The sequence below is a fragment of the Micropterus dolomieu genome, linkage group LG08 (genome assembly GCF_021292245.1).
Source record: "Micropterus dolomieu isolate WLL.071019.BEF.003 ecotype Adirondacks linkage group LG08, ASM2129224v1, whole genome shotgun sequence".
Lineage (NCBI taxonomy): Eukaryota > Metazoa > Chordata > Actinopteri > Centrarchiformes > Centrarchidae > Micropterus > Micropterus dolomieu.
In genome coordinates, this window is record NC_060157.1 from 16,771,802 (window position 1) to 16,781,879 (window position 10,078).

Below are 10,078 nucleotides of genomic sequence, written 5' to 3' on the forward strand. Positions count from 1 at the left end.
CTGAAACCTGGGTTCTGGGCAAGCATTTCTATTTACACTGATTCTGTTTTTGTTGCTCCATAATGGATTTTACCTTGCTGATTAGACTATCAATTTATTTATTCCTACAAGTGGGGTTGGGCGATGGCTGACAATTTCATTGACCACTGAGCCCTCTACCATCGTAACATTGTTAAAAGCCACCACCTTCCACCCAATCGGACACACACAAACACTACCACACACTGAAAAGGGTCTGAAATTAACACCTGCTAGTAGGGGTGGGGATTGATACCCGGTTCTAAAAGGACCCGGTTCCAAAATTGCTCAAAACCTGAAAGTCAATAAGGCCCGAGATTATCGAGACCAGCAGGTCCTAATGTAATGTTATGTCTCGAGCGTTTAATCTGGTTTAACTTGAAACACAATGGATAAGAAAACTAATGTTTTTAATGATGGCGCTGAAACGCGGTATTAAACGGATCCAGGAGTATGTTTATCGGCTGACTCGGTGTGCACACGCACACAGCGGAAGCAGAGAGAGACACCGCTCTGTCACGGTGGACACGGTGAAGTTAAGTTAGCACCAAACTACCAGAGTTGCCAACAGCTGCGCTTGTTACTGTACGTGCAATAAAACCTTCGCAAGTAAAAAGACAATACTTTATCAATACACCTGTCTGTAAGGTAAACATGTAAAAAGGGTTAATTTAATCATCTCTGTCCTCAGTCTGTCATCCTGTATGTTTTATAGAAGCGCAGCTAATGTTAACTTGGCAGTTAGCCAAATGTTAAAAACAAGCTAAAAAGACAACTGGTCTGTAGTCTTAAAATTTGGCATTGTTAAAATCATAGCTGCTGGCTGAGACAAACCAGCTGCTGCTCCTTCTACCAGGTAACGTTACCTGCAGGTAGTGAATAACAGCAGAGAGGAGGAGGAGGAGAAGGAGGGACTGATACAGACTGGTGTGTGTGTGTGTGTGTGTGTGTGTGTGTGTGTGTGTATACATACATACGTGTGTGTGTGTGTATATATGTGACTTTGCTTTTGTAAAAAAATAATGTTGCTGCTCTAGAAACAACATTAGCTGTATTTAAAATATTAAATTCTAATTTTATAATTAATTTTAAAACAACCAGGCAGTTAATATGCATACTTCAGTGTTTTTTTATTTATCGCAAGTCATATATCATCTCAATATATAACAATGTTATAGCACATTGAATATTTAGCTGATAAAATATGCTGGCTAAATTATAAGTCTGCTTTTGTCTACCTCTCTGAGATCGAGGAGCTATTGTTTAAAAATTTGCCACTTTTATTGTAAACTCCTTATCAAACTCGTATCGTCATCTTATCATAGCAGTTCTTTAAAATGTCTCATCTTGTGTGTTTATAGGTGTGTTGTGGCTGGAGCCGTCATCATTGCGTCGGAGTGGAGTTGCCGTGGCAGCCCTGACGGGGCGCAGGAGGAGGGTGGCGATGGAGAAGGACTGGGAGACGGGCCGGACCGCGGACTGGATGGCGACCCTGAGGGCGTTTGGAGTCCAGACATTGAGCAGAGCTTTCAGGAAGCTCTGGCCATCTACCCTCCCTGCGGCAGGAGGAAGATCATACTTTCAGACGAAGGAAAGATGTATGGTGAGGAACATAAAATGTTCTGTCCTAACACAATGACTGTCATCCAGCCAATCCTGTAAGTCTCTTCCTTCTGCCAGGTGTTTTCTGTCATATCCAGTTCATAGACCATAGTTTTCTTGTTTGTGTTAAATGCCTGCTGAGATACTTTTATACATGAAATGAAAAAATGTAAATGGAGAACTCTACCTCTACCTTTGGTTGTGAAGGGTTTTGAACAAACATTTTCTGTTATGGAACCACAAACAGAAACATTTTAAATTATGCTTTTACAGTGGCAGCATTTTAAGAAAATGAATCAATATATTTAAAGATTTTATTTGGCGGGGGGATGGTCTTCATTTCTAGAATTTCTTGTAATAATAGCAAGGTAACATTCACTTTACAGATTGTGGGCACAGGGTCACTGCAGGACACAGCTTTGCAACTGCACATACAGTATAGGAGCACTTTAATCTAAATCACTTATTTGGAAGTGGAACTGAAAATACCCAATATAATTTGCCATTGCATACGGCTTCTGCGAATGACTTACTGTACTGCATGTCGTTTTATTTATAGTGCTGTCTGGCTCACTTTGAAATGACAGTGTGTAAACCATTGCAGCCATGTCATTAGGAAAAGAGATTTGGAAGGCCATCTATTGCATGTAAAGCCACTTACCATTGTAAGAAAGCATTGTTTTACATGCAAGCACAGCAAATGTTTAATTGGGACGTAGCGCTGCGTAACAGTGGATGATGTAAATAGAGGTTTTATGTTATTGTTGTTCATTTGTGTCTCTTTTTTTCACATCTAAATAATTAGTTAACGTAAGCCTGTGTAAATCTGACAGTGGTTTTTAAATATAACTTAACTATAACTATGTAAAAAGGCCTTTTACAGAATGATGAAACTCTCTTCCTGCACCTGGTGTGGTTTTCTAAGGAACCTCTGCAACGACCAGTAATGATTCGCTGCATGCACTTCGGAAACCAGGGTGCTATTGACCAGTCTTGGAAAGACCTCTTAGTTTGTGCCCAGGTGTTCTGTTTGCAGGTATTTTGGGAGAGGGCTATTTAGCTTTGAGGTCAAAGGGCAGCCAGCAGTGACAGGGTCAAGGGATACAGCAGGTTGCCTTTTCAGGTCAAGTTACGGTTAGCATATGAATAAGTTGCTCGATTGCTCATTCCCCTCGGCGATAATTACTTAAAGAGGAGTTCATATTGATCTATGGGACTGAATAACCAGTGTTATAGTGTTCGCTCTTATTAGGATTGGTTCAGGATACTGCCTGCGAGTAGAGCTTTGATGTATTTTGACTGTTTCTTTCTACCTTATTGAAGACATTGGCTAGCATCCAACATTCCCAGCATTTTTGTCTTTCTTTCTTTTTTTTTTTTTTCTTTTTTTTGGCTGGGGGTTGGCATTCCTGCCTGGAGCAGCCTGTGAATGCGATCCCATGCGACAGAAAAGGAAAGTTTGTTTCAACATTGCGGCATTTTCTCCTTTTGTGGAAGTGTGTCCTCACAGTGTTGACCACCCCCACTTCCTTCTCAATAAACAAGGACAGCCCCACCGCCACACACACATTCACACATTGGAAAGCTACACTGACACTTGGAACATAATCCCAGACGCTCACAGTAAACCCACTGGTCTCTCATTTTCGAAACCAGCCTGCAGGACACCACCCCCAAACATTTGAATCACTGCCTCTAAATTACAATACTGTGAGAAACAAACACCCCCTGAAATTTTCCTTTTAATTAATTTATTTCTTAATGTAAACAGTGTTTTCTGTTTTAAAGAAACGCGAAAAATATCAGTTTGTTTTACAGGTTATACAATTTAGATATATTAAAAAACAAGGTGAAGAAAGGAAACCATTTGTTTCATTACAGTTTGATTGTCTTCTGGCCATACGTTGTCAGAACTTCAACCAGAGGTGTTCTTTTATATTAAAAACATTCTCTTAAATTAATCCCATCCTGTATAATAAAATTCAACAAGAAGTCACGATTTATCAAGTCGAGTACAAACGTCCATAGCAAGTTTTGAATTGGTGTATACCAAAGGTTAAAATAAAATGAAAGACAAAATACTATAGATGCTATAGAAATGTTACCTTGATTGGCAGATTGTCAGTGCATCAAACAGGTCCTGTTCAAACGTGAAGTTGAATTTATGGATTACAGTCTAAAGTGGATAAATATGGATATCACGCTCAAGTGGTTAGAAACATTTTGTGCATGGATCACACAGTGCAGCTGTTAAAACAAGGAAAATATGGCATTTAAATAAACATAATAATATTGTAATCTGCTTTAATAAAATATCATTTTTACCTCAATGCATGTGATTATTTACCTCCTCCTGCTAAACTAGACCAGTCTTAATTGAGCTTCAGTCTCAGTGCTGTCTTTGCTCTCTTATATATAAGAGCATTTTCAACTCCACAGAAATTTGATCACAAGCTTTGGAGTTTGCAACAGCAGTTCACTCAAAATTTCACTTAATACAGCCCCTGGTGAGCAAATGAGATTGATAAATTGATATTTGCAAGGTGCTCACTTGGTAGTTTTTTCCTGCTATTTTTAATTGTAAAACCAAACTGAAATAATGACCAAATAAAGGTGAATACAAGTTTAGTTAGTTTGTTACTGTCTCTGCATTTTGCACAGTAGGGCTAACGATTTTGAAAATATATCTAATTGCAATTATTTTGACCTATCTTGCACTTGCATTATGATTTGCAACATTGGAGGGAATTATCATTTTTACATAATGTTTAATTAAAAACATATTTAGATGATCATGGTGTGATGTTTGCAAGGATCTGTACCAAACAATGATGTTGCCTTTAACACTCCTGCAATTTGAAAGTTGTAGTAGGCCATATTTCGATAAGAAGTCTTTCTGTATCTCTTTTTTTGGGGGGGGGGCTGAAAATCTAAGCAAATGGGCAAATGCTGGATTTATTTGGCAGATAAGGGGAGACACTTTTAGTTAGTTACTTGGAAAGGATCTTATTCTTGCAATGGATTGCCACGTTTCCTAACTCATCGTCCAATATGCCTTCTGTTCTTGTGCCAAGCCATAAATCACACACATTACAACAAATGCGACATGAGTTGACTCCAGAAGAAAAAGTGTTTGGCCTTATGTGGAGTAGCTGTAGGCTGCAGGAAAGTGCATGTGTCCTGTTTTGGGAATTGGAGCAGACTGCTGGGTCTGAGTCAGCCCCTTCTGATTTGGGGGAATTCTGTGTTCTGGTAACTCCACAGAGCTGATGTGACTCAGCCTAAGTCTCTGCAGCATCATACCACTTCCCAGAAAAAGGATGGTGATGGCGATGATGATGTTAGTGCACATGTAAATGTCATTAAATGATTACAGCCGTGGAATCAGACTCTGTGGCTTAATTTGGTCACCTTTTATCTTCAACCTTGCTTTAGTATCCTCTAATTTTCTCTAACACAGCATAGTGAATAGTGAGATGCTCATCAGTTACGATTAGAGACGTGCAGTTCATCAGGTGTGGGTTGGAAGTGGGGGAAGCAGAAGGAGAGCTGACCACGCAGTCTGTAGTGACCACATTTTGGAAACTTAACTATATAATGTCCTATTTTCCCTTCCCATTCCCACCTCTTGTCCGTCTGCTTTGGAGCCCTGCCATCGAGCAAGACCAGATCAGACTCTAAATTACCACACACTGTCCTTTAATGAGAATATCATGCAGACACAGAAATTGCATGACACTCAAATCAATTTGAACCGTTTTATAGCCATTTTTATAGCCGTTCCTTTTCCAATGGTGCCGTATGGGGGGGGGGGTGCTTTTTGTACGAGGGGCATTTTACAGTTTTGCGAATCCTTGTGAAACAGACAGTACCTACTTTATGGACTAAAAAGATGTCCCTGCGTTTCACACACTGGTTGCTTAAAAACACTTCCCGCAATGAACTCTGAAGTTGCAATACCCCATGTTGCCACTTAAAGTGCTCATTTTATTTATCACTTTCTCAATTCCAGGTCGAAATGAGCTGATAGCTCGCTATATCAAGCTACGAACAGGGAAGACGCGCACACGCAAACAGGTATGCACAGATGTTACTGATGACTATTGTATTTACATGTGTTTTATGTAATAGGATTTGCTATGTGCAGCTTACCTGATATGTTTTTGTTTTTTATTTTGTTGTAATTTACTTTTTCACCTTGTTGAATTTAATGGACCATTTCTATGTAAAACTGCAAAATCATCCTGAAAATGTGTCTTTTCATGGGGGTAACCCTGGCCCCATAGGTGTCTAGTCACATTCAGGTTCTGGCACGTAAGAGGGTACGAGAATACCAGACCAGCATCAAGGTGGGTGCCCACTGAATCAACTCTCCCTACCCTCTGTAGTCACATCCCCTCTTTTTTTCCTTTCCTTTTTCTTCCCCCCCCCATCCTCTTTCCTTCCTCCTGTCTTCTGTCAGGTCTCTAGTCACCTGCAAGTCTTGGCCAAGAGAAAGTCACGTGAGATTCAGACTAAGCTCAAGGTACACACGCTCACTGATCACGCTAGCTGCTTCGCTCCTCATGTGGCCCAAATCTGACTTAACCCGTCAAATCGCCATAGATGTCTATGTCAGAGCTTATGGCAGATTTATGCTTCTCTGTTGACGTATTGAGGAGGCTCAGTTCATACATCGGGGGTTCTACCATAATGGAAACTAGTCAGTTTTGGCTAGTTTAACATTTTCACTACCAAGACAGTGAGGAACAACTCAGAGAAGGACTGAAGTTTTCGTTAATAATAGACAAATTGTAATGTTAACGTATGAAATATCAATTTTGTGTTGTGGTGATGCTAGAATTCCTGTACAGTATTTATCGCAGGACCACTGGAACACCTTAATGGAGAAGCATAAATCCAGCTTTGAAATAGTTAGGTACATGATTGTAACACCATCGTTAGGGCACTGAGATAGTGGTTGTTAATGGCTGTGGGAGCGTGGCATGGACGGCTCAGGTTTTTGCAAACTCATTATATTTCAGATATATTATTTATCTGCCTGCATGCGTTAAAAGATCTCACTTGTGTAAGTCTGCAAGTTTTACAGTGTAAACGCCAGATGTTTTGAATGTGTTTATGTATCATAATATGTGTGAAAGAGATTTGTTACCATGCATGGCAGCGATGTTGATCTGTTTACTTAGTTCAAGAGGCTTTGGACAGATAAGTTGAGATTCAGAAGCCGTCTTGGGTTGACCTAAGCATGTGCATGGCTGTAGTATTTAACCTGATTGCTTGCATATACACAGACATGCAGGGATTTTTTTAATGTGCCCGTCACCCATGTGCGCACATGACGAATTTCAGTTTTTCCTTTTAAATCACGTCTGATCTCCACAATCTCACTCTGACATTTCTCTGTCCTTTTATATCTTTTCTGTTTAAGCAGTTTTCTTGTGGTTTTACCATGTCCTGTAATAAAGCTTCTTTGTGACATCATTTTTGACCAAAGGCATTCAACTTGCTGCCCTCTAATACACATTTATTGAGTGTAACTTGTTCAGATTTCCAGGCCAGTATATTTCCTTGTATGAACGTCAGCTTTAAGATAGCACTAATAGGGCGTAGCCTGTCATGTCAATGTAAGTGTGTGTGTGTGTGTAAGTGTGTGTGTGTAAAATAAGGTAGGTTTGGGGTTTAGTAAAAGAGTTTTGTGTAGTCAGCAAGGTGTTTTTCCACATTGCAGAACAGTGAATCTGTGACCTACTGTTATGTTGAATGTACTGTTAAAGTTAATTAATAATGTGTCTTCTTTGCCATAGGCCATGAACTTGGTAAGTTTTGGAAATACAACTACAGTTTTGTGCTTCAGGCTTTTTGCTTTGTGGTTGGCATCACATTACTGCAATGCAGTTCTGCTGCCAGACTCAAAAATCCTGCTCATGACTCTTTTTTGTCTTTAGTGGCTTTAGTTAAATACTGGTAATGGCTCCAGTTAGCTCTCCTAGCCTGCTAGCTTGGTGCGGCTCCTGCTTTGGCATACCCCCCCACCCCCCACCCCCCACCCCAATATCTGCTTCGCACTCTGTCCTGTCTTCCCTCATAGTAACTGCATCATGCTGAAGTACTATGTAATAATGTTGGCTTGCTGTCTAAACTGGCCTTTAAGGTTGGCTGACTGTGGAGCATTAACTAAAAGTTTACTAGATTTCTTTTCAAGGTTGGACCATTATCATGGTGTAATATTTTCTTTCTCGCATAGGACCAGGTATCCAAAGACAAGGCACTGCAGACAGTAGCCAACCTCTCATCTGCTCAGATTGTGTCTGCTAGTGTAATGAAAGCCCAGACTCCGTTCCCTCCACCAGTCAGAGTGAGACACACAAACACACGCGCATCTGTTCTTTTCTTCCTTCTGGGTAAAAGTCTGAGTAATACTATCTGCCCTGTTTCCCTTCTTTCCCTTTGTTTAGTTTTGGCCCGGGCCTATGCCAGGACAGCCTGGACATTCTCAGGAGTAAGTATTGCTGGCAGATAAGTTGGTTTTGTTTGTTTAAAGTTGGAGAGAGTCCTGTGCTTAAGCTGGTGCAGTTGCTCATTTTCAGGGGGTTCCTGCTCTTTCTTTTTACAGCATCAAGCCCTTTGCACAGCCACCATATACTACACTACCAGCCCCTGTACCTGCACCTATCAGTAAGTGTGAACGCAAACTCACTGATTTGAGTTATTAGCAATTGTTATATTAATTTATATTAATTGTGTTATCCTGGTTTCAATGTTTGGCAGGTTATGAGCCACTGCCTCCCCACCGCCCTGCAGCTATAGCAGCTCCTGTATGGCAAGACAGAACAATCGCCTCAGCAAAACTACGGCTACTAGAGTACTCTGCTTTTCTGGAGACCCAGAGAGACAGGGAGGCGGTACAGACATCCAGACATTTATACAAGATAACAATATAGAATGTTGCCAAAACAAAGTCTTTCCTCGCTTTCTTATAACATCTCCTTCCTTTCCTACAGTATAAACACCTTTTTGTACACATTGGCCCATCAAACCCAGGCTACAATGACCCTGTGTTGGAGTCAATAGATGTGAGGCAGATTTACGACAAGTTCTCTGAGAAGAAAGGAGGCCTGAAGGAGCTGTATGAAAAAGGGCCTCACAACGCATTCTTCCTCGTCAAGTTCTGGGTCAGTACACAAAACCAGTGTTCTCACTGATTAGATTAGATTAATAACTGGGAATTATGAGAGGCATGCTGAAGAAAAGGAAGTCTGATAAATAGTCACAAGAAGTCAGGAGATCATGGGGAATTGTACAACTTTGACACTAACATTTTAATACAGCTGTTGCATTAGATGGAGGTTTAAGTTGGTGTTTTAAATTGCATAGCTGTTTACAGTCTGAGGTTATAACCTGCTACACCACAAGGGGGTAGCAAAGCCAGTGTGATTCTGGAGCTGGTGTTTACACAGGAACTGACTTCTTCATTGGTGGTTGCTTGTTAACAGTACTTTATTTTCTCTGTGGAGTTTTCTTGTCAACAAAGAAACATTGTTTACATTCAGTGGTGTTACAAACAAATGTGTTCCTTGAGTATCCTTGGAGTCAAACAAACATGTTGTGTGTGTTTCCCTCCATAAAACATTTGTAAAGCTGAGTATTTTAAGTTGAGCATTGTTTACATCCATGTTTTCCGGCTTGCAGTCTTCTTTTTCCCTGCCTTTGTTAGCGCATTGCGGCATATCTTGGTGTGTTACCGCCACCTGTTGAGCAGGGATATAGTGTGAAACCACACATCACCTGCATGTGCGCATATGCACGTGTGTCATCGTGTGCTCACACAAGACAGACAAAATTGTCTGTCTGTCTATAATAGCCTAATATTGCTGTTTGACGTAACTTCTCACTACACCAAATAGTTTTAAAAAAGGTCTGTCCTAAGGCATTTATTAGTTTCTGACTTTGATGGGAGGAAAACAGTTCCCAAAAACTACTGTATCTCTGAATTCTCACACATGTACACTATTCTATGTGATCTCGTTTTGATAACTAATGCAATAAGTAATGTAATATTGTTTCACTTCCATTCACTGAGCATCCCCCGAAGCTGTTTGGAGCCCCCCGAGGGAGGCCCGCCTCACACTTTGAAATCCCCTGGCTTATGTGATCAGACATTTTGCAGGAAGAGCCGCAGTGGGAACCTTGAGCCAGATCTACTTTTGTCTGTCTTTTCACACTCACTCACGGCCCATCTTTCTGTGCTCGTTTCAGGCGGACCTGAGCAGTGACATAGAGGAGGGTTCTGGCGTGTTCTACGGTGTGAGCAGCCAGTACAGTGGAACAGAAAACATCACAATCAGTGTGTCAACAAAGGTCTGCTCCTTTGGCAAACAGGTGGTGGAGAAGGTTGAGGTGAGAAGATGAACACCCCCCCCCCCCTTTTTTTTTTCTATATATATTAATGCGCATATCA

The 10,078-nt window shown here is 40.8% G+C and overlaps 1 protein-coding gene across 1 annotated transcript in view; it reads left to right on the forward strand.

Annotated features, from left to right (window-relative positions):
• Nucleotides 1-434: 434 nt before the first annotated feature.
• tead3a (TEA domain family member 3 a) overlaps nt 435-10,078 on the forward strand; it is an 11,920-nt gene continuing 2,276 nt past the window's right edge. Inside the window, exons 1-10 of the mRNA XM_046055589.1 lie at nt 435-490; nt 1,380-1,621; nt 5,633-5,697; nt 5,907-5,969; nt 7,865-7,975; nt 8,076-8,119; nt 8,234-8,295; nt 8,389-8,522; nt 8,622-8,792; nt 9,877-10,017. Of these exons, the coding sequence (XP_045911545.1) occupies nt 435-490; nt 1,380-1,621; nt 5,633-5,697; nt 5,907-5,969; nt 7,865-7,975; nt 8,076-8,119; nt 8,234-8,295; nt 8,389-8,522; nt 8,622-8,792; nt 9,877-10,017 (1,089 nt within the window). The remainder of the gene's footprint in view (nt 491-1,379; nt 1,622-5,632; nt 5,698-5,906; nt 5,970-7,864; nt 7,976-8,075; nt 8,120-8,233; nt 8,296-8,388; nt 8,523-8,621; nt 8,793-9,876; nt 10,018-10,078) is intronic.